At 42.6% G+C, this 25,402-nt stretch overlaps 1 protein-coding gene across 1 annotated transcript in view; it reads right to left on the bottom strand.

The window, feature by feature from the left end:
* B4GALT1 (beta-1,4-galactosyltransferase 1) overlaps positions 1 to 25,402 on the bottom strand; it is a 67,598-nt gene that overhangs the window by 26,863 nt on the left and 15,333 nt on the right. The window contains exon 2 of the mRNA XM_070742185.1: positions 13,659 to 13,894. Coding sequence (XP_070598286.1) covers positions 13,659 to 13,894 — 236 coding nt within the window. The remainder of the gene's footprint in view (positions 1 to 13,658; positions 13,895 to 25,402) is intronic.

Below are 25,402 nucleotides of genomic sequence, written 5' to 3'. Positions count from 1 at the left end.
TTTGCCTGCCCAATTTTTGTGGGAAAAAATGGGCGAAAACAGCCAATATTTTTGCAAAAACAGGGCTGGTTTTGCCTTCTAATACCCTATCTAGCATGACTGGAAGAGGAATTCTGGGAGTTGAAGTCCAGTAGTCTTAAAGCTGTCAAGTTTGAAGTTTGCAAAAATTGTACATGGTTGTAAAAACGCCTCGTCATACAAACTTTTCGAGATACAAACCCGGGGTTTAAGATTTTTTTGCCTCTTCTTACAAACTATTTTCACCTTACAAACCCACCGCTGCCGCTGGGATGCCCCGCTGCTGGACTTCCGTTGCCAGCGAAGCACCCGTTTTTGTGCTGCTGGGATTCCCCTGATGCTCCCTTTGCTGGGAAACCCCACCTCCGGACTTCCGTTGCCAGCGAAGCGCTCGTTTTTGCGATGCTGGGATTCCCCTGCAGCATCGCAAAAACACAGAAATCTGGAGGTGGGGTTTCCTATGGAGGGGAGCCTCAGGAGAATCCCAGCAGCGCAAAAACGGCTGGCAAAAGGGGTGAATTTTGGGCTTACATGCATTAATCGCTTTTCCATTGATTCCTATGGGAAACATTGTTTCATCTTACAAACTTTTCACCTTAAGAACCTCGTCCCAGAACCAATTAAGTTTGTAAGACAAGGTATCACTGTATTCTGCTACACTGATATTTAATTAAATAATATACACTATAAAATTTCCCTTGTTTTCCACCTCTAATATCTAGGTGCGTTTTATATTCCGGTACATCTTATACTCCAAAAATATGGTATTTTATCCCTCCAATCCCTTCCTTTCACTTATTCTCAAGATTGCAGCTAACCAAATCCCATGTTGACCCACACTCCAGGTAAAATTGGGGCCTGAATCATTACTAGAATTCATATGTATCATCTTTTGTACCTATGCATCGGTTGAAAACACAGAAGGTGTCACTGTTGCAGAAGAATCAAGCCAAACTGAAGCCCAGGGGTTTAAATGTCTGCTAAGTAGCTAAAATAGCCAAATTGTGATTGGAACCAAAGATGGAGCAAGCACAGCCCTCCTTCTACACACCATTTATTTATTATTATTTATTATCTCCATAGCAAAGACGGTTGGGAATCTCACTTGGAGAAGGAGAAGAATGGAGAATAGGTGTTGATTGCTTACCTGAACGCCTCTTCTCGTACGGTGACTGGGTACAGCAGTCACGTGGGTTGCTCCTGTCCAATCCGATGGGACTGAGCCTAGTATTAAAAAAGCCTGCTGGATCCGCCCCTTCCCCAGAATTCGTGAATCCGTAGACTAGGCTCAGTAGTGAAGCTCCATAATGTTCAACTCTCATGTGTTAGAAGAAAGGTAGGAATAGAAGACATAGAAGACCACATAAAAGGGAGGGAAGTGACTGCTGTACCCACTCACCGTACGAGAAGAGGCGTTCAGGTAAGCAATCAACGCCTATTCTCCGTACTGAAGGAGTGGGTCCAGCAGTCACGTGGGACATACCCAATAGATAGGTCCCTAGGGTGGGATTAGATTGCTATCATGAGAGATAACGGATTGGAGTACCCTTCTGCCGAAGGCAGCGTCCGCTGAGGCGTAAGAATCGATTTTGTAGTGCCTTATGAAGGAATTTGGCGAGGCCCAAGTGGCTGCTTTGCAGACTTCCTCCAACGGGGCTTGAGTCGCCCAAGCGGCAGATGTGGCAGCACTTCTGGTGGAATGCGCTGTAATATTCTTTGGAATGATAGAAACATAGAAACATAGAAGTCTGACGGCAGAAAAAGACCTCATGGTCCATCTAGTCTGCCCTTATACTATTTTCTGTATTTTATCTTAGGATGGATATATGTTTATCCCAGGCATGTTTAAATTCAGTTACTGTGGATTTATCTACCACGTCTGCTGGAAGTTTGTTCCAAGGATCTACTACTCTTTCAGTAAAATAATATTTTCTCATGTTGCTTTTGATCTTTCCCCCAACTAACTTCAGATTGTGTCCCCTTGTTCTTGTGTTCACTTTCCTATTAAAAACACTTCCCTCCTGAACCTTATTTAACCCTTTAATATATTTAAATGTTTCGATCATGTCCCCCCTTTTTCTTCTGTCCTCCAGACTATACAGATTGAGTTCATTAAGTCTTTCCTGATACGTTTTATGCTTAAGACCTTCCACCATTCTTGTAGCCCGTCTTTGGACCCGTTCAATTTTGTCAATACCGTTTTGTAGGTGAATGGAGAGGGAAGCTATCTCATAGGCCTTAGAGATGGTCCCTCTGATCCAACGGCCTATTACTGTTGAAGACACTTTGGATCCCATAGATCTGGGATGATAGGCCACGAAGAGTGCTTCAGACCTCCGAATGGGTCCTGTGCGTTGAATATAAATTTTTAGCGCTCTAGTAAGATCCAGAGTGTGCCATCTAATTGCCAGGGGGTGCTCCCGTTGGAGACAGAAGGAAGGTAAGACAATATCCTGGGATCTGTGGAACATGGAACTGACCTTGGGTAGAAAGGTGGGGTCCAGTCGCAGAACCACCTTATCCTGATGGAACTGACAGAGGTCCTGTCTGATAGAGAGGGCTGCCAACTCAGATATGCATCGGGCGGATGTAATCGCCACCAGGAATGCTACCTTAAAGGATAGGTACCTGAGGGACGCAGATTTCAGGGGTTCGTAGGGTGCCTGAGTAAGGGAATGGAGAACCCGTGGCAAGTCCCAGGAAGGATATCTGTGGATCTTAGCAGGCCTGAGGTTGGCCACTCCTCTGAGAAATTCTTGGATTTCCGGAAAGGAGCGGAGAAGCTGCCTGCGAGACCCCGCCAAGACAGAAGAGATGGCTGCCAGGTGGCGACGGATGGTGCTGGTAGAGAGGCCTTGGTGGAAACCCTTCATGAGGAAGGAGATTATCCTGTGAATGGGAAGACACAGGGGAGATAAGCCCTCCTGCGAGCACCACTGATGGAATTTGGACCAAGTATGGTCGTATATACGGTTGGTAGACCCTCTTCTAGACATCAGGATGATTTCCACTGTGTCTGGGTCGTACCCTCGCAGGTCTAGGTCTCTCCGGATAATAGCCAGGCGGTGAGGTGGAACCACTCCGGATCCGGATGGAAGGAGGCCCCCTGCCGCAACATATCCTCCGAAACGGGGAGTCGCCAGGGGTCCCGGACGGACAGCTGTTGGAGGTCCGCGAACCAGGGCCTGCGAGGCCAGTGAGGGGCGATCAGAATTACTCAAGCCCTCTCCAGGATGATCTTGTGGACCACGTCTGGCAGAATTGGAATTGGAGGGAAGGCATACAGTAGACCTGGAGGCCAAGGACTCCTGAGAGCATTGATTGCCTCTGCTCCCGGGGATGGAAACCTGGAGATGAAACGAGGGAGCTGGGCGTTGGCTTCGGTCGCAAACAGATCCAGCACTGGATGGCCGAACCTGAGGCAGATTTGGTGGAACAGTGCTTGATGGAGATTCCACTCTCCTGGATCTATGGTTGCTCGCGAGAGCCAGTCCGCTTGGACGTTGAGGCTCCCCGAGATGTGATCGGCTAGGAGCGACTGGAGATGTTTCTCCGCCCAAAGGCCTAACTTTAGGGCCTCCCTCATGAGGGCCTTGGATCTTGTGCCTCCCTGTCTGCAAATGTGGCTTTTGGTGGCTATGTTGTCGGTAAGAATCAGAACATTCTGGTTGGAGATGTGAGGTTTGAATTGCTTTAGAGCTAGAGACACGGCTCTTAATTCTAGCCAATTGATGGGCCTGGAAGCCTCCTCCGGTGACCACGTGCCCTGGGCTAGTAGACCCTGGGCATGGGCTCCCCAGCCCGATAGGCTGGCATCTGTGGTGACAACAAACTGGTCTGGGCACCGGAAGGGAGATCCCTTGTCTAGGGCTGGAGAAGTCCACCACTTGAGGGATCTGCGAACTGTCGGTGGAATGGCGATGCGACAAGTCGAGTTGCTGTGGCCCGATCTCTGGAATGGTAACAGAAGCCACTGTAGTTCCCTGGCGTGAAGGCGGGCCCAGGGGACAATGCCAATACATGACACCATCTTTCCCAGTAGGGAGGATAGGGTGACGATGGAGGCAGATTGCTGGGATAGGATGCGAGCGATGAGATCCAACATGCTGCGTTTTCTCTCAAGAGAGAGGAAAACCTGGGATATCTCAGGATTAATGACAGTTCCCAGATGTAGAATGGAAGTAGATGGCTTAAGGTGGCTCTTTTTGAAATTTATAGAGAAACCATGGTTCTGTAGAACCAACATGGTGGAGGAGAGATCTGCAGCCACTCCATTTTTTGAATTCCCATGAATTAAAATGTCATCTAAATAACATAAAATATGAATGGGCGTGGCCCGGGTATGAGCCGCCAGGGATCCCAAGAGCTTAGTGAAGACTCTGGGAGCTGAGGAGAGCCCAAATGGCATAGCCCTATACTGAAAATGCCTGCCTTGAAAGGCAAAACGCAGAAATTTTCTATGGCCTTTGGCAATGGGGATATGGAGGTAGGCTTCCGTAAGGTCCAGGGAGACCATAAAATCCCCCGGATGCAGGGCGGCTAAGATGGAGGATAAGGAATGCATTTTGAATTTCCTATATTTTATGAACTGGTTCAATTTTTTTAGATCTAAAATGGCTCTCCAACCTCCAGAGGTCTTAGGGACCATGAAGAGGATGGAGTAGAAGCCTAAGCCTCTCTGGAGAGAGGGGACCGGCTGTATAGCTAACAAATGAGAAATAGATGTAGAGGAGCTGGGAGAAGGACAAGAAATAAAACGGTTAGGGGGAGGAGAAATGAACTCTAAACGGAGACCCCTTTCCACAGTATCAATGACCCAGGGGTCCTTACAAGAACGGTGCCAGGCGGAGGAGAAACAGGCCAGGCGACCGCCTATGGGAAAAGAGGGAGACTCACCATCTGGATTTTTTGGAGGCTCTGGTAGAGGAGGATCCCCTCTGGTAGCGGGAACCTCTGCCCCTGGAGTTTCTAGATTGGGATCGAAATCGAGGGGAATACTGACCTGGATTCCTTTGAAAGGCGAAACCTTGATCCTGTTGACGACCTGTGCGCCGAAAGGACTGCGGTTTAGAGGCCTTCTTGGTGGTAGGTCCTAAGACCTTTTTCTTGTCCGTGGTCTCTGTGAGGAGAGGGTCCAGAAGGTCTCCGAAGAGGAGATTGCGTTTCAGAGGACCCATGGCTAACTGCCACTTCTACCTTACTCCCGCCTGCCAAGGGCGGAGCCATAGAAGTCTTCTGGCCGTTGTGGAGGCCGCTACTGACCTGGCTGCAAATCTGGAAGATTGGAGAGTAGCATCCTCTACATATTGGGCAGCTGCGAAGATTTTGTTGAAATCTTGTTGGCCTCGTAGATCATCTAGAGGTAGATGTTGTTGGAGCTGACAAAGCCACAAGAGCATAGCTCTGGAAAAAAAGGATGCTGCTGCAGCACTTTTAATGGCCCATGAGTCAGCGAAGAAACCTCTTTTGAGCATTTGCTCAAGACGCTTGTCTTCTGGACGGAGGACCTCCTCTGCTTCGCCAGGCATGGCAGCAGCCGAGTGAAGAGTCTTCACCGGATCATCTGGCCTGGGACAGGCTAGGAGTTCCTCATAGGAGGGAGAGAGCTTGTAAAGCTTCTTGTCCTTGGAAGTGGGAGTGAAGCCAGAGGTTGGGTGGTCCCACTGTTTGAGCAAGGCGTCCTTAAACAATTTGGGCATAGGAATTAGGACATAGGAAAGGGGTCATCATCCTCTTCTGCATCCACGTCCTCATTCTCTTCCTGAGAGGAATCAGAGTCCTCCATGACTGGGGCTCTGTAGGAAGGAGAAGAACTCACGGGACGGGAGGAACGTGGAGGGGGATGAGACAAGGAAGGAACATTGATGGCCGAGAGTTTAGCATCAATGGTTTTAGTCAAAACAGACAAGATAGACTGAAACTCCGGAGGCAAGGAAGAAATATCAGCCGGAAAAATAGGAGGATCCCTGAAGGCCTGAGAGGGTTCTGGCTGGGAGGAATCCTCAGTAATATCTGGCTCCTCTGGACCTAAGCCCCATAGCTCCTCTGGACCTAAGCCCTAACCCATAGGTTAGGTTGGGGTGGATTTAGGTTTGGCTCATCCAGGGATAGCACAGGAACCCCAGAGAGAGGCAGGTTAGAGGCCTCTGGGGGGGTTGGATTCATATGCACTTGGGCCTGCACCTTTAAACGTTTGGCTGATTTATCATGTATTTTTTGCAGGGCTAGGTCCCTTCTCTTCTCAGCCCTGGTGGACTTAGCCAAGGAATGGGCCCCTGAAGAAGAGGAGGAAGAGGCCTGGGGGATATTAGTAGATTCATCACCAGTAGACCTAACCTCTCTGGGACCTTTAGTAGTGCCTCTCTTGGGAAAAGAAGCCATAGTCTGAACAAATTACAGAAGACGAGGCTTGAGCCAAGAAAATTAGGGGGGAGAAGAATTTAGTGAGCTTCCCAAGAGGAGAGGTGACCCTGCTCCTAGGCCCAGGAGCGGCTGCGACTTAGGGGCAATCCGGTCAGTACCAAGAGTTCGTGTCCCTAAATGCAGCGTGGCAGGCCTCACTAAACTTAACTTAAGTAAACCAAGGCACACTGGTTGAAGGCCACTTCCATGGAGAATAGACCTGAGGGACTCACAGCTACTCCAGGGTCAAGCGGCGGACTGGAAGCACTGATGGCTGACCAAGAAGGGCAAAACCGAAAGTGCGAAGTTACTGGGCGCGAGGGCCTTCGCGCCAAAAAACCCGCTCCATTTAATTTGCAATCGGAGGGAACTAAGTCCGGGAGACAATCAAGTCCCACACCGCAGGAGGTAAATAGCCCTTAAATCCTTATATAAACAGTGGCTTGCCCCGGCAGGATCTCCAGGCCGAGAGGAATAAAGTTAAATTCCAGGCCGGCCGCAGCGACAGCACGGAGGGAAAACAAAACCGCGAATGGCTGTGCCGCTCACTTCTCCCACAAACTCGAAGCCCGGTAGGGCTGAGTAGAATCCACTGCCGGCAAGCTTTAATAATAGAATAATCTTACTGTTTTTAGAAGAGAAAGATCGAAGGGAAGGTGTTTTGAGAGGAATGAGCGTTCACACGACCGCTGGATAGCGGGACTGAGCGAATTCTGGGGAAGGGGCGGATCCAGCAGGCTTTTTTAATACTAGGCTCAGTCCCATCGGATTGGACAGGAGCAACCCACGTGACTGCTGGACCCACTCCTTCAGTACAGAGAAGTGGAAAATAGAGGGGAAGGTTTCTATCTCTTTGCTCTGCCTACTCTTGTCTTCCTTCCAAATTGCATCCCCTCTTCTAATTGAGCAGTCTGGCATCCTGGTTTACTACTTCATGTCTCATTTGGCTATCAGTCGAGAAATTTAGAACCCAGAAAGAAAACTACCCATTTGGAAGCGATGTGCAGAAGGGGCCTCAGTATACCAGGAACTGGGAGACTAAAATCGGAGAACGTGACAGGGGTGACAGGAAAATAGCAGCTCTGGAGCATGCAGTTTCGAAAAGGAAGGACTTCCTTTTGCATTTTGGACAACTGATGTCCAGCAGTATCCATTATGCAATCAATTTTGCAATGTAGTCCATTAACCATGTAATAAATGCCATCTGTTTACAGCTTTCAGAGACGCAGGAAGGGGGATGGGGAGACAGAAAAAAAAATGGTTTGCAATTCTGTATACTGAGGGGGGGACCCCCCCAGGGCACGCTGGGAGATGAATTCTCTCCCCCTACCAAATATTCTATTGAAAAATTATGCCCTTTTTTCCAAAATCCATCGTATTTTCCTCTTCGCCTTATAACATTGTGATCCAAGCATCATTTCTTATCCCAGAGGAGTTTGGGACATTACGAAAAGGATGCTATACCCTCCCCCTAAGCTTTCTCTCTTTACCATTTGCACCCAAAAATAGAATACAGAGCAACCACTCTATAAAATCCTTAACATAACAAACAGAGCGGCAAGATATAAACAAGTATTTGGAATATGGTCTCAGGGGACAAATATATGTGTAGGTTGGCTTGAGTAAAGGATGAACTTCATATAAGATATTAACATGTTATCTAAGTAAAGGAGCCACAATGAAATAAATTCAATGCTTCTTTTTTCTCAGAAAATGGGAATCTTTCAAGATTTTTTCAAATTCTTAGGCTGCAATGACATTGCCATACATTATTATTATTATTATTATTATTATTATTATTATTATTATTATTATTTATTAGATTTGTATGCCGCCCCTCTCCGAAGACTCGGGGCGGCTCACAACAATAAAAACAATATTATAGCAAAACAAATCTAATATTAAAAGAAGCATATAAAACCCTATCATATATTTAAAAACCAAACAGCACATTCATACCAAACGTGAAACAAAATATAAAGAAGCCTGGGGGAAAGGTGTCTCAACTCCCCCATGCCTGGACAGTAAGTGAGACTTGAGTAATTTACGAAAGACAAGGAGGGTGGGGGCAGTTCTAATCTCCAGGGGAAGTTGATTCCAGAGGGCCGGGGCCGCCACAGAGAAGGCTCTTCCCCTGGGGCCCGCCAAACGACATTGTTTAGTCGACGGGACCTGGAGAAAGCCAACTCTGTGGGACCTTATCGGCCGCTGGGATTCGTGCGGTAGTAGGTGGTTCCGGAGGTCCAATGCCATGTAGGGCTTTAAAGATAAGACTTCACTGAACTGTGAGGCGTGCATATGAATATATATTTAAAGGTTCATACGGTATTGTCCTTTTCCTTCCTTTCACGTTATAACTGACTTCAGGAATCTCCCATTATTCTCAATCTGCACCAGTTCTGAAGAAAGCTGTTCCAACAGTCTACCACCACTCTTGATTCCCCCCCCCCCCAGTTGTATAATTCAAGCTATTGTGAGACGGGAAGCACAAGATTGACAAGAACTATTGTCCTGATACAACTTGAGGACACCCTTTGCTCCTTCCCCATGGCGTTTGTCAAAGAAGAGGCTGCAAAGTAATTACTGGCCAGTTTGACAGGCCAGCTGGATTTCTGCCTGAAGCAGCAGCTGTAGGTTTCTGTCAGGTCTGCAGAAACAAGTCCCGTTGCCTCCATGAAGTGAGCCAATCCCACACAAAGCCTCTCCTAAGTTGCAACAAGTCAAACAGCTGGCATTCATTAACAATCTGGCACAAATCTTACCTCAAAGCAACAAACAGCCCCAATTGGCGCTATGAGCTTAGAGGCTCAGAGCAGGTTTTGGATGGAGGCCATTCTCTTGCTGGAACTCTTAAGTTAGAAGCTTCCCAACCCTGCTTGGTCTTGCAGTGGAATTTGTGTTTCTTTCAAGTGTTATTGGATTAGGATGTGGTAACAGACGCAGTTTTCCTAGACCAGTGAGACCAAGGAGAGTAGTTGTGCTACTTCTATGATGGTAACTTAGGCAACTTCTTTTCTGGGCTCTAAGAAACTCAACCACTTTCACCCTTGTATCCAAGACTATCTAACTCAGGGTTGTCCAGCCTTGGCAACTTTAAAACGTGGGAACTTAAATTCCTAGAATTCCCCAGCCAACAGTCTTAAAAGTTATGAAGGTTTGATGCCCCGGTTTCATTGAATGGACCAACCTGAAGGGAGCAGTTACAGTGTTCCCTCGATTTTTGCGGGTTCGAACTTCGCGAATAGCTTATACCACGGTTTTTCAAAAAATATTAATTAAAAAATACTTTGCAGTGTTTTTTTCTATACCACGGTTTTCCCCGCCCGATGACGTCATACATCATCACCAAATTAATATTTTTTGCAAATAAATAACCAAAAAAAATAATGATTGTTAATAAATAATTATGTTTATAAATATCAGGATCACTAAGTGTCTTATTCAATGGTGAGTACCAGTAATAATGGTGAGTAAATGGTTGTTAAGGGAATGGGAAATGGTAATTTAGGGATTTAAAGTGTTAAGGGAAGGCTTGTGATACTGTCCATAGCCAAAAATGGTGTATTTACTTCCGCATCTCTATTTCACGGAAATTCGACTTTCGCGGGCAGTCTCGGAACGCATCCCCTGCGAAAATCGAGGGAACACTGTATTCCATAAGGTAACCTGTGCTTTACTAACAATTTCCCTACTGGGTACAGCACACAGATGTGTTAGACCAGTGTTTCCCAACCTTGGCAACTTGAAGGTATCTGGACTTCAACTCCCAGAATTCCCCAGCCAGCATTCGCTGGCTGGGGAATTCTGGGAGTTGAAGTCCAAATATCTTCCAGTTGCCAAGGTTGGGAAACACTGTGTTAGACGATATAAGGGGCACTCCCTACTTCTCCATTTGTGATGATGCCCAGATAAAAAACCTTGCAAAAGCAACGTAAAACGATTCTAGGCAAACATGCCAGGGTTTGTTTGCTTTGAAATCTTGAGAAAAAGTTCCCCTGGGGGAAAACCTGAAGCGTTTTATATGCATTTAATTGTTCACAAAGCAAAGATCAGGTCCAAAGTACAGATTCCTCAAGTAGGAGGCAGAGGAACTATAGAGAAGTGATATACCTAGCAAAGATTGGTGAAAATACATTCCAGTTCCAGAAAATGAGGATTGACATGCCTCTCCCCACCTTAATTCGAAGATCCTTCTTACACTTTCTCACTTTTCTCTACTCTCATTTTCAGGCTGGGTTCCCACGCAACACATTTCAGACTTCACTGACTTACACAAGTCAGGGTAAGGGATTTGTGGGCAAGTTTGCTTTGTACTGAAAGGTAAGAGGTGGGACGTTACCATGGAAGCAGGAGGAGGAGCAGCATGTCTTCCCTCTCTTATTTTTTCCTATGAGATGCAGAACACAGAAGGACGCAGGTGTAGTAAGAATCATTCACACAGAAATTCTTGGCGCTCCAGTGTTTGCTTTGCTATAGGACAGGTTTAATAAGAAAAAGGGAAGATTTCCCCCCTAGAAAGGGAGGGGGGGAAACGAGAAGGAAGAATAGATGCAAAAGGAAGGACAGAGAAGGAGGAGAGAAAAAAGAGAAAAGCAATTGTCAAGAAAGTAAAGAAAGACTTTTAAAAAACCCAACACCTGCAGTTATACAATCCTTGCAAAACCCCGCCACCATCCGGATAATTTAAGGCTCATAGCCAACAGTGTTTGTTGCATATTTAACTGGTTGGCTGTGTAAAACAAAAACAACCCTCAAAACATCCTGCCATAAAAAAGTTAATCAAGCTGAATACGTCCATTGACAAAATTAGTTCATGGCACTCAATCAATTTTTATGTGGCCTTCGAGTAGCAATGGAGGAAGAACTAGCACACCTCAGCCCAGTTTTTCCTATCTAGGCATTCCAGATGTGTTAAACTCCAGCACTCAAATGTTTTAATTAAGCAGTGAATGCAGGCCTTTGTTGTCAGAAACATCTGAAAAGGATCAGATTGAGGATGGCTGGGCTACTTCCAACCATTAAAATATGGCATTTAAATGACCATATCCCATCCTAGGCTGCAAAAGAAAGCATTTAAAAAGATAGTTTTAAGTAGTCAACTCCAACTAAGAACAGTAGTTGCTTTCTGGTTAAGCCATTAGTAGAAAGAAACTATTAGCAAAGTTTGCTCAGATATAAAATCTGAGCCACACCATTTATAGGAAGAGGATTATAATTCAATGATTCCCAAACTTTATGGAGAGTTATCTGCCTTTTAAAGGTCCTCATATTAGCTGAATCAAGCAAAGAGTTCCAATGCAGCATTTTACAAGTCTATATGTGAGACAGATTATTCCTAGACAAAGAAAGACAGAGAATTTATGAGGTTTTTCTGACCTGTCATGTACCAAATCTCAGCATTACGAAGGCTCAAGACATAGGTATTAGGAGGCCAGCAAGCAATGTTAAATAGACTAGTCTAGGCCTGAAAGAAAATGGATTATTCCCACCAATTGTTTGGTAAGCCAACTTAGAAAATATGCTCAACCTTTTTGCATATAAACAGTGGAGTTGCAAAAATAAGTGTAACCTGGGCTCTAGACTGGTCATACAAATTCAGAACATCTTGACTGAAATCAGTCTAAACCAGGGTGTAGTCTCTACCTACACAGAGAATGTAGAACTACTAGTTCCCTCCTTGAGAATCTGATATTACTAAGCACATCATGCAGCTGTGCCTAGTCTATGAAACTGGCAAACTTTACAGCCTATGAAACTGGCACATGAGAATCACATCCTGAAGGTTCACAAAACAAGAAAACCCCTAGAACGGACACCTTTTATGCAAACAGGCTAAACTTTGCAAGTTAACCATGACTTATGGTTCACATTATGGGAGGATGTGCCACTTGTGGATCGCTTTAGTGGTGTAAATGCACTCATTATTTTATCAGAAAAATTGGCCATGACTCTCTGAATGCATTTTTTTACTGTTTGTAGCCATGTGCTCTGATACGGATATTGTGTTAATATAAGAAAAGTAGTTATAATACAAGCCATATGGATGCCATAAGACATAAACTAATGTGTTGAGGTCTGGCATCAGCGTCTTTGGTGGCCAGGGCTAACAGTAAGAGCGGAAAAGTATAAAACTTATATTCTGCAAGTCACTAATCTAAAGCTCCTAGATCCACCATGTATTGAGTCTGGATAACTTTTCCAAGAAAAAAAATCAACTTTCTTTGTCTATATCAGAGCATTGCTCCTTAGCTTCCTTCTCATCTGTCCAAATTTGCTACATATCTTTTACCCTCACAAACTGACAATAACACATTTTCCTATACAATGTGCCCTAAAAGAAAGAAGTCAAAAGTGGTGGTGGTGGTGGGAATAATTGTCCTTCTTTGAATATCACAAAGATAAAAATGCATTCTCTCTGGCAATAGGACTAATAATACAGAAAGAAGGAAATTCACCCAAAGAAAGATAGTCTAAGAACTGATATCTGAGAATAAAGATACGATACGAACAAAAACTTCATTAATCAAAAACATTTTGAAGTATCACAGGCCGCAACTTAGTACTGCTACACAAATCTCTGGATTTTTATAGAATTCTGTAACTTTACTATTTCTACTCAGGTAAAATATGACAGGCCCCCATGATTATTTTAATTGTGTAAGAATAGGTTAACTCACTATGGGAGAGTTATTCATGATAGTCCTTTATAGGTTAACAAGGCAACAGGTCCATTTGCTGTATTAAATATTCAACAACAGAAATAACCATAACAATGTCTCTTCATGGTTTTATTATTGGAGGTTCAGATGTAGATCTAGAAGGACCTCAGTTTCAATGCTTTGGTCTGATTTGAAGACCATTGGCAGTAATTCTGGAATTGGGCAGACCTAAAAGATTGGGCTGGGATTTTTTATACAGTATTGCAATCTACTTTGAAGTTCTTATAGAAGCCTTGGCTTAGAGTGTTGTAATGTTTTTCTGTTGTACTTGGTTCGTTTTTAAAGGCAGCTAGCTGCTTTTGTAAGCTGGGCATGCAGGACATACAGTTTAGAAATGTAAAAAAAAAATTAAAGCAACTGTTACTGATTTTGTTACAGCATGCAAAGCAAGGATCCTTTCAAAAGATTGAGCTTCCTATTTCATCACTACCCAGTACAAAATAACACCCAAAAGAAACCAACAGCACACACATACCTCTTTCGTATGTGCACCAATATCTTCAGAACTGCAACTCTTACCTGATTAATCACATAGATACCGTAATCGAGCTGCTGCCTTTTCAGGATTGGATGCAGGTAAAACAACCAGTATTTCAAGTGTTCGTCTCGATTTCTGAAAGGAATAATAATTGCCACTTTCTGAAGTGCTTTGCAGTCCTTTGGGGTATAGTGGCCTCCTTCCCAGAGTTCTGGATTTTCCTTCTCCACATTCTTCAGATTCACAACTTGTGAAAACTCCACACGCAGTGGACCAACTGTGAGGAGGGAGAAATAAAAAGAATCAGACCAAATAAAGTTGTGGGTGGCAGGTGACATTTATTGGAGTGTCATTGCAAGACTTCTGAAAGAATCTAAAAACTACAGTAGGTGCCAAGATTCAATCTAGCTATGTTTATGAAGGCATTATTTGCAAAAAACGTATTTCAGAAATCTCCTTTTGGGTTCCTAAATGTGTCCTCTCTGGAATTTTTACTATTGTAGGGTAGTATCTAAGCCAGTGTTTCCCAACCTTGGCAACTTGAAGATATTTGGACTTCAACTCCCAGAATTCCCCAGCCAGCAAATGCTGGCTGGGGAATTCTGGGAGTTGAAGTCCAAATATCTTCAAGTTGCCAAGGTTGGGAAACACTGATCTAAGCAAAAGGGTTAATATTATTCTCTTAGGCCTGTCATAAGTCAAGACACAATCATTCTCATTTCTTATATCATTTTAGTCTAAAATTCTATTTCGTTGGTGTCGTCCTTCTGTTGCACCTGGTCTGGGTACTTATGTCCTACACTTCAGCACATCAAGCTAATTGACCTTTGCTAATTCTGGACTTCCCTGTTTATTGAGGAGGGTGGGGAATTGGATCTAGACCAGTAACTCAAGTATATTCTCTATACTGCTGGTTAGGATGACAGTGGGGTTTTTTTTTTTTGATACTCTAGCTCAGGGGTAGGCAAAGGTGCTCTTCTATGACACGTGGACTTCAACTCCCAGAATTCCTGAGGTAGCATGATTGGCTCAGGAATTCTGGGAGTTGAAGTCCACAAGTCATAGAAGAGCCAACTTTGCCTACCCCTGCTCTAGATCAAGGTGTCAAACTGGTGGCCTTTCGGCCAGGTGCAGGCCAGGCCCACCTGAGCTCCATTTTGCAAATGTGACGCTGTGAGTTTGACATCCTAGATTAAAGAAATGGTCTCTCAAGTTTGCATGTGCTCATCTTTTTCCATTGCTCTCCTGAATACTGTAGTGAAATTGAATGGAGCATCAGCAATACATATGAGACCCATTTTGAGGTTTAACCCTATCCCCATGGATATTCTTCAGAGTTTTGTTTTAAAATTTACTTTACTTATATGTTTGTGTGCCACCTACTCCAAACATTCTTTGTTCCTAGATCTTTCAGAGGTTTTGCTATTTTTTTAAGCTTGGTGAGAGCATCTTGGCACACCACAGAAACTACATAAAGCCTTTTGTTTTTTCTTTCAATGAGTGGTACTTGGCCATGCTGTACAGTGGTCAACATATTACAAGGCTTTAGGAAGATTTGGTTATGAGGCACTGTTTTTATTGTTATTGTTATAGTCAGGTTTGTATGCAAGACAAACTAATAGATGCATTTAACATAGAAGGCTTATTTTCAAAGGTAACATTTGTGTCTTAAAAGATATTTGCATGTTGCAACCTCATAATTCAAGAAGTGTTTCTGGTTAGAGATTTGTAAAACCATCAAATACACAGATATTCTACACCCAAGCGGAGAACTCAAATCCAGACAAGAACTAGAAATATTAAACTATAAAATGGATTGGTGGACATATGCTCAAATAGAATCTAGATTCAAGAAAGACAATCAAACACCCGGTATTCAAAAATCTACGAATTCACTAGATAAGATTTTAATAGGGAATGAAAATAAACAAATAACTAGAATATATCAAATACTTCTGGAACAGGAAAGAATAAAAGAGACAACTAAAACACCTATGACAGCATGGGAAAGAAACTTGCAACATGAGATACACATAGCAGACTGGGAAAAAACATGGACTACAATATCCAAAATAACTCTTTCGGCAGCATATAAGGAAAATTATTATAAACTTTTTTACAGATGGTATATTCCCCCAGCTAGGTTAGCAAAGATATACCCAACATTATTAGACACATGTTGGAAGTGTAAAAACGAAAGAGGCACTTTTTTCCATATGTGGTGGTCATGTCCTATGATACAAAAAATTTGGAAAACAACTCATACCTGGCTTTCAGAGATTACAAAAGAGGAAATAGAATTCACTCCGGAAGCTATGCTATTAGGAGTTTGGAGAAAACACTACTCAAAACAAACAATGCTTCTTACAACACACATAAACACCGCAACGAGAATTGCAATAGCACAACTCTGGAAAAATGACCAGACCCCAACGGAAGAATTAATTATAGATAAGATATATACATGCGTGGAAATGGACGAACTCACTAACTCAATCAAGGGAAACAAAATCACGGAATCAAAACGAACATGGCAAAAATGGCATGAATGGGTTCAAAAGAGAATATAGAAACAATACAATAAGAAGCAACAGTACAATAGTAAACAATCTACAGCTACCTTGTAAAAAGTTTTATTTACCAGTTATTGAATATAACAAATATTAGAATATAAAAGTATGAAATATAATGTATATAATGGAATGTAACAGGTAAAAATCTATTATAAGAATTTTAATAGAGATGGTTTATAATCTGTAAAACAGAATAATGTGTGATTTGAACTATACAGTGGGACCTCGACATACGAGCAGCTCTACTTACGAGCTACTCGAGATAAGAGCTGGGAGGGGATCGACATTTTTGTTCGCCTCCCGAGCTCACATTCGGGATACGAGCGCCAAGGAGCTGTCTCCTGAAGCCGAAAGCTAACTTCCGCGTTCGGCTTCAGGAGACAGCTCCTTGGCGCTCGTATCCCGCGTGTTTTAAAAGGTTACAGCCGGCCTGGGGGGCTCGGGGAGGTGCTGGCAAGCCCCCCAGGCCGGCTGTGACGTTTTAAAACACGCGCGCCGCTTTGCAGCTGTCTTCTGAAGCCGAACGCGGAAGTTAGCGTTCCGGCTTCAGGAGACAGCTGCAAAGCGGCGCGCGTGTTTTAAAACGTCACAGCCGGCCTGGGGGGCTCGGGGGGAAGCCCCGAGCCCCCCAGGCCGGCTGCCACGTTTTAAAACACGCGCGCCGCTTCGCAGCTGTCTCTGAACGCTAACTTCCGCGTTCGGCGGCAGTGGTTTTTTTTGTTGTTGCACGGATTAATTGACTTTACATTGTTTCCTATGGGAAACAATGTTTCGTCATACGAGTGTTCTGACTTACGAGCCTCCTTCCGGAACCAATTAGTCTCGTAAGTCGGGGTTCTACTGTATGTATGTGAAAACTCAATAAAGAATTTTTTTTTAAAAAGAGATTTGTAACATATTATATTATAATACATTACAGATGGAATCCTTAATTGTAGTTAAGATAGCAATAGTACTTTGATTTATATACCACTTCACAGTGCTTTACAGCCATCTCTAAGCGGTTTACAGAGTCAGCATATTGCCCCTAACAACCTGGGTCCTTATTTTACCAACCTAAGAAGGATGGAAGTCTGAGTCAACACCACATTTATGCTAGCCTGTAGGTACTATAAGCATAAGTTAAGACTTGTTAAAAGCTACCTACAAAAATTACATCCTCAGATGATCTACTATAAATCTTTTCTGAACTAAACTGGATTATTTCTTTTTTTTTACCCCTTTAGGGATTCTTTTTTTAATTATATATCCACAACGACTATTTAAGACAACCTAGTATTTATAATCATAGTGGTGTAACAGGGAATCTATATGGAAGGTTCCTGAGTAAGATACTATTTGGGAACTCTACATTGATTTGTTCTTTTATCATGGCATTAAAATCAAAGCTGCGAAAGTAACATAAATAAAATTCAACTCGGCAGACGGGTGGTGAACTTGCCTAATTATAATCCACAAACCTCAACCCAACAATAAATACATTGCCATTCAGAAGTGGAAATTTATTACAGCCATTTGTAAATCACCTTGTTAACTGCCATGGGAGGTCCCCCCCCCCTCCTATTTTAAAGAAAAACTTTCAGCACTAACCACATGCAAAACAAAACCTCTTTTGGGTTTGGCTCATCCACTGAAACTATGCCCCTCCAAATGCTTCTACATCAAAACTGCAAAGCAAACGGGATCACTAATACTGCAGCTGACAAGCCATTTGCCTGGTTTTAGCACACGCTCTTAACACAAACACACATGCACAACCCCATCCTCTTTCCACATTAGATTAGCTGCTCAGAATAACTGGAACAAGATCATGTAGCAAACGGCTCCAGGAAGTCTGACAAAGGGCAACATTTATTCTTCTTAAGAAAAATGAGATCTGGCGGGGGAAGACTGGAGATTTAAACATGGACCTTCCCCAGTCTTATTATAATAAGAGATAGGAGGGACTCGGCCCGCAGTTAATTCTAGCTTTGGCAAATGTATGACTGGATTACTGCATTCTGTACTGGTCAAAACTGCATGCAGATATATTACAGTCCCTTGGATTTTCAGATGATGTGTCGCATGAAACCAGCAAAATTAAATTGATTCCCACAATCAATGGTTACAGGGAGATTACCATGCAAGGTTACAGGGAGATTACCATGCACACGAGCACACCCACACTTCTGCATGGTTCTTTGCTTTAGTCTTGCCTCCTTCTAATCAGTTTCCGATTGTGCCACATTCTCGCGTGGGATATAAACTGCTCATTCAAGCAGATATTGACAAGCAGATATTGAGTAGGGCTGCCCAATCACAGAAGGCCATACCTGTTGCATCTCCACTTAGCCTTTGCCATGTCATTAAGAACCACACCCAATATACAGATTGTGATTCATACAGAGACTCTCCCAACATCCTTATCTGTCTTCTATAAAAACTATTCTCCGGTGTGAATTGGCAGATTATGATGCAGCAATTAAAATACATGGAAAAAGATTTATAGGAATCATAAAAAGAATTTACAGCAATCAGCAAAAATAACGATGGAGGAATGTCAGAGAAAGTCAATATTATGAAATGAACTATGCAATGTTGTCCATTATCACCACTTTTATTTGTGTTGACATTAGGAATCTTAGCGAGAAAAATACGAGAGAATAAGGAAATGAAAGGAATGAAAATTAAATAGAAGGAATATAAACTACAAGAATTTGCGGATGACTTAGTTTTCATACAAGAAGGCCACCCAATGTCAGGAACAGAGATAATCAGATTGAATTGGAAAATATGGAGAGGTGGCTGGACTAAAAATTAATAAGGGGGGGGGAGAAAGGATTGTTAAAAATATGACGGAAAAAACAAAAGAATGACTTAACTGAAAGTCTGCATATTCAGATAACGAAAAAAATAAGATATTTGTGGGTCCAATTTATAGCGAGATGTGCAACACTTAAGGAAGATAACTACAGTATTTAAAACTTTAAAAACAAATAGAGAAAGACTTGGAAAAATGGAAAACTCTTCAATTATCATTGATGGGTAGGATTGCTCTAATATAGCTGAACATTTTACCACGGTTACTGTTCTTATTTGCAACAATACCTATAAAAATAGACAAACCTTTTTTAATGAATTGAATAAAACAATGCTGAAATTTATCTGTCAAGGGAAAAGACAGAGAATAAATATGAAAATGTTGCAAGATGCAAAAATTAGAAGAGGCTTTGGCCTTCCTAATTGGGAGTTATACTATCAACATCAGCAATGACATGGATGTGAGAATGCATATTATTAGACAATAAGAGACTTTTGGACTTAGAGGGACATGATTTACAGGTAGAATGGCACGCACTTATTTGGTATGGAAAGAATAAAATACATAGCTACTTACAGAGACATGCAGTCAGAAACTCACTATACGTAGTATGGGGAAAAAATAAAATCTAAACATTGTTTGAGTGTACCACAGTGCATATCTACTATTGAAGCCTTGTCACACCCAAGTTGAGTTCATTGGGATTACATCCCATGGTATAAGGATATTTTAACAAAGAATGGTGAACTAAAATCTGCACAAACCCTACAGAAACAGGGAATACAAATGTATTGGTTTATGAGATTGCAGCTACAATCAAGATTTGACACAGATAAGAAAGTAGAAGGTATTAATTTAGAAGTGACTGAACTAGATGAAATCCTACTAGGGAAAATGAAAAATGTATAAATTATATGATTATTTACTCATTGTCAATCTAGAATTTGAACAGGTGAAAGAGACTATGATAAAATGGATGAGATACATCGGGCACACAACAGAACTGGAAAAATGGCAGCAACTTTGGGAAGAAAATTATAAAATGACTATGGCTATAGCTTATAAAGAGAATTTGTATAAAATGTTTTATAGGTGGAATATATCGCCAGAAAGAATAGCAAAAAAAATATAAGGATAAATCTATGGAATGTTTGAAATGTAAGCAAACTCCAGGTTCTTTTTACCATATGTAGTGGACTTGCACTGAAATTAAAAAATATTGGACTGTGATTAAAGCATGGTTAGAAGAGATGTTGGGCCAAAAAGTAGAGTTAAAACCAGAGATATTCCTATTGAGAATCCTGTCAGAGAAATTTAAAAAAGAAGAAATCTACTTGATTATACATGTGGTGGCTGCTGTCCGAATAGCATCTGCCCAAAAATGGAAATTAAAGGTGGGATCGACGGAAGGAGGAAGAAAGGTAGGAGGAGATAGAGGGTGGAGAGGATGGAAAAGGAAGGGGGAGAGAAAGTTAAAAGAAAGTAGAAGAGTGAGGAGAAGAGGAAGGGAAAGGAAGGTTGAGTGAATAGATAATGGAAGTTCAGACTGGCAGAAATTAGAAACATAGAAACATAGAAACATAGAAGACTGACGGCAGAAAAAGACCTCATGGTCCATCTAGTCTGCCCTTATACTATTTCCTGTATTTTATCTTACAATGGATATATGTTTATCTCAGGCATGTTTAAATTCGGTTACTGTGGATTTACCAACCACGTCTGCTGGAAGTTTGTTCCAAGGATCTACTACTCTTTCAGTAAAATAATATTTTCTCATGTTGCCTTTGATCTTTCCCCCAATTGATAGTACTGATTTAGATTGAAGCCAAAGCAAGGTATTTTTGGTGATTTTTTAAATTATGCATGGTTTATGTTGATGTAATTTTTTGTTGTATGGAGGAGAAAAATAAAAAAACCCTTATTTTTTAAAAAATATTCTCCAAATGGTTGAGACTACATACAATTCCTATGATCTCCAGATCAGCCTCCACATAATTTTTCTCAAGTTTGGGAATAACTAAACTAAAGTCAAAGATTCTTATCAGCCAAGGGCTATGTAAAACTGGCTGTGGTAACCAGACCAAGTAGTGTAACTTCCTTTTTCCTAGTATAATAGGGGATTTATTTTTCCATTCAACTGAGTCAATTCTCAGAGACTACCAAGACAAGTCCCTCCAGTTTTCTTAGCAAGGTTTTTCAGAAGTGATTCACCATTGACTCCTTCCTAGGAACGAGAAAAAGCAACTGGCCAAAGGTCACCCACTGGCCATGTGTCCAAAGAAGAACTAGAACTCATGGTCTCCTGCATTCTAGCCTGAGGCTTTAACTCCTGCACCAAACTGACTCTTCAAAAGAGTTGCTGGACTTAGTAAGGAAGAAAAATAAAGGCATCTCTCTTTCTGTTTCTCTCTAGGACAGTGATGGCAAACCTTTCTTTCCTTGGGTGCCGAAAGAGCATGGGCGTGCACTATTGCGTATGTGCAAGTTGCCACACCCATAATTCAATGCCCGGGGAGCTTCCCCCATCCCCCAGAGGCCCTCTGGAGGCAGGAAATGCCCTGTTTCCCAACTTCTGTTGGTCCAGTAGGCTCGTGTTTTGCCCTCTCCAGGCTTCAAAGGCTTCCCTGGAGCTGCAGGGAGGGTAAAAAAAAATGCCCTCCCCACCCCCCGGAGGTTCTCTAGAAGCCAAAAACACCTTCCCAGAGCCTCTGTGTGAGCCAAAAATCAGCTGGCCGGCACACACATGCATGTTGGACTGAGCTAAGGCAGCAGCTTGAGTGCTAGCAGATATACTCCGCGTGCCACCTGGGGCACCCGTGCTATAGGTCCGCCATCACTGCTCTAGGGATTATTTTGGCTATGTCATTTTTTGGAAATCCTCACCAAGAGATCAACAGGGATTGATCAGCAGAAAGTTATTTCTCAGGGGAATCTCGTTCAGCTCTTTTTCTCCCTCCTGCTGCCAATGGCTCACCAAGCATTGAGCAGAGCTTCCAACTACATAATTGGGGTGTTGGAAACAACGTCAAGCACCAGGAGCATATTTTCCAAATGAGTCCTGTTCCACATTTGTCAGAGATAGTAGAATTACTATCCTCCCAAGTAGGAAACACGCCACTATTATGGAAAGCCGGAACTTAAAAGGTTTAATTGCTATTTTACACCTCAAAGATGATCTAGGTATTCTAGAACAGTGTTTCCCAACCGTGGCAACTTGAAGATATTTGGACTTCAACTCCCAGAATTCCCCAGCCAGCGAATGCTGGCTGGGGAATTCTGGGAGTTGAAGTCCAGATACCTTCAGGTTGCCAGGGTTGGGAAACACTGCTCTAGAATATCTACTGCCACTGAAAAAGCAGTAAAGAATATACTTCTTCAACCTCAAGTTGTCAAAATGGCTAATTCATTACACCCTTCTCTCCCACAAAATTAAGCCACGGCCACAAAAATTAAGCCATGCCCACAGAATGGTAGTAAAAAAAATTTGAAACCCATCACTGCGTTGTAGCATCCAAGTGGTCATGTGATCAAAATTTGGATATTGGTAACTGGCATATTGCAGTGTGTGGCGACTATGTGATCACTGTTTGCGATCTCTCTCAAGCAAAGTCAATGGGGAAGCCAGGTTCACTTAACAATCGTGTTACTAACTTAACAGGTACAGTGCTTCACCTAACAACTGTGGCTAAAATGGTTGTAAATGGGGCAGAACTCACTTAACAACTGCTTAGCAATGGAAATTTTGGGCTCAATTGTGACCATCATCTGAGGATTATCTGTGCATACCTCTTACGAATTAAAACCAGAGAATTTGAATGGTGCTTACCCTCAAGTAGGTAGATTACTATTTAACCAGCTTTTCAGAGCTTTAGCCATGAAATCTTAGTTTCCCCATAAAACTAGAGGAGAAACACTTGAAGTTTTCCATCAATGATGCATCTATTCAATAGTATATTCCAGTCCATCTTTCCTTAGCCTCTAAGAGACATATATACAGGTAGTCCTCGACTTACTACCAGAATCGGAACCAGAATTTTTTAGCATTGTTAAGCAATGCAGTCATTAAGCAAGTTATGGCATGACTGAATCCGGTTTTACAGCTAGTTTTACCCCATTCATTAGGCAAATAAGAGTTCCTTAGTAAAAGCCAGCTGGGAAGATTGCAAATCACAAACACTGATGGGAAGACACTGCAGCCATCATAAATACAAACTGGTTGCCAAGCACCTGAGTTAAAATCACGTGACTGCAAAGTCATAACGTCAGGGATGGACCGTATCAATTTTTCCCAGGCTGTCAAACTTTGAATCAACATTAGATGAATGATCATAAATCTAGGGCTACCATTACATTATGTCATGCTCCTACACACCAGGTTTTATATGACATTCCACCCCATTCTTCAAAGTCAGATAAAGCTCATACATGGCAAATGGAGTGTATGCTACTCTGATAGGTTTTATATACTTCTTCCTGCAATATTGGATAGCTTCTAAATGTAATGTATTGTAGGCAGTCATCTAAAATGCAATAGCCCATGAATCCGTGCAGATCTATATACTGCCGCACGAATCCCAGCGACCGATTAGGACCCAAATAGTTGGCCTTCTCCGGGTCCCGTCATCTGGCAATGTCATCTGGCGGGTCCCAGGGGAAGAGCCTTCTCTGTGGTGGCCCCAACTCTCTGGAACCAGCTCCTCCCCAGAGATTAGAACTGCCCCCACCCTCATTGCCTTCCCGTAAACTCCTTAAAATTCACCTCTGCCATCAGGCATGGGGTTTTAAAATGTTTTTTAAATTTATTAGATTTGTTATGAATTGTTTTATTGTATGCTGTGAGCCGCCCCAAGTCTACGGAGAAGGGCGGCATACAAATCTAATAAGTAAGTAAGTAAGTAAGTAAGTAAAGTAAGTAAGTAAGTAAGTAAGTAAACAAACAAATAAACAAATAAACAAACAAACAAACAAACCACTTCGTAAACGCATGGCTCAGCACTGGAGAACGAACCCATCAGACCAAGACTCAGCAGTCCATCTGCATTTAAAAGGTAAAGGCCACTCTTTTGAAGACAGCAAAGTCCACATTTTGGACAGAGAGGACCTCTGCTTTGAAAGAGGTTCAAAGACACCACCTAGGTCAAAACTGAACAGCCCTCTCTCAACAGAGGGGGAGAGATAAGACCAGTGGTGGGTTACTATCGGTTTGTCCCTGGTTGGGTGAATTTGTAGGGCAGTCGGCTCTGCCCACCTGCCCAGCCGTCATCAAAAATGCTCTGCACATGCAGAAAAGCCTTGTATGTGTGCAAAGCACCTGCCTGTGAATGCTTGTGCATTCCCATTCCCAAACTGGTAGCAAAGTTAAGTTATCTCCAGTCTGCAACACAGACCTTTTAGCAGTTCTCCAAGAAGGCTCCACACCCATTTGCACTACTCAGATAATCCTGAGAACACAAATAAATCTCCAATGCAAACGACCAGCTGTCTGCAAGGAATATAAACCCTTCCCTTCTCCCCATCCAGTCAGAAGTGAAGAAGCTTTTAGGATAGGAAACAAAACATCTTGCCGCTTGGCGGGACCCAGGGGAAGAGCCTTCTCTGTGGCGGCCCCGGCCCTCTGGAACCAACTCCCCCCAGAGATTAGAATTGCCCCCACCCTCCTTGCCTTTCGTAAGCTACTTAAAACCCACCTCTGCCGGCAGGCATGGGGGAATTGAGATACTCTTTCCCCCTAGGCCCTTACAATTTTATGCATGGTATGTCTGTATGTATGTTTGGTTTTTATAATAATGGGTTTTTAAATGTTTTTAGTATTGGATTATTATTGTATGCTGTCTTGTTATTGCTGTTAGCCGCCCCGAGTCTTTGGAGAGGGGCGGCATAGAAATCCAATAGATAGATAGATAGATAGATAGATAGATAGATAGATAGATAGATAGATAGATAGACAGACAGACAGACAGACAGACAGACAGACAGACAGACAGACAGACAGACAGACAGACAGACAAACAAATCTTCAAAGAACAACAAGGAAGTGTGGTTGCCTCTTGAAAAAGCACCTTTGGGGCGGCCCATGAATTCCCAGTAAATTTGGACATCATAGAGTAATAATTGGTTTTATATGTCTAGTGATTCCCAAAAAGAATGAAACTGGTCATATGTATTGCTTCGTGGTCACTAATTATATGGTCAATGTTTTTTGTTATTAAAAATGACTTTGAGCCAAGAAAAAAAATTACTTTAATCCATTATAGTTTAGTATACTTGCTGCTTTATTAGTCACTCTAATCAATGGCTGAGAAGTTAAAATGTGCACTACAAGATTTAAATCATGGAGCTCCAGCAATCGACAAAGAACATAATCACCAGGAAGGAATTTCCACATGTGATTATTCTTCTTTATTCATACAGT

The sequence above is a fragment of the Erythrolamprus reginae genome, chromosome 2 (genome assembly GCF_031021105.1).
Source record: "Erythrolamprus reginae isolate rEryReg1 chromosome 2, rEryReg1.hap1, whole genome shotgun sequence".
In the NCBI taxonomy this organism is placed as follows: domain Eukaryota; kingdom Metazoa; phylum Chordata; class Lepidosauria; order Squamata; family Dipsadidae; genus Erythrolamprus; species Erythrolamprus reginae.
Note: the sequence above shows the minus strand (reverse complement) of the source record. Positions and strands in the feature narration are given on the sequence as shown.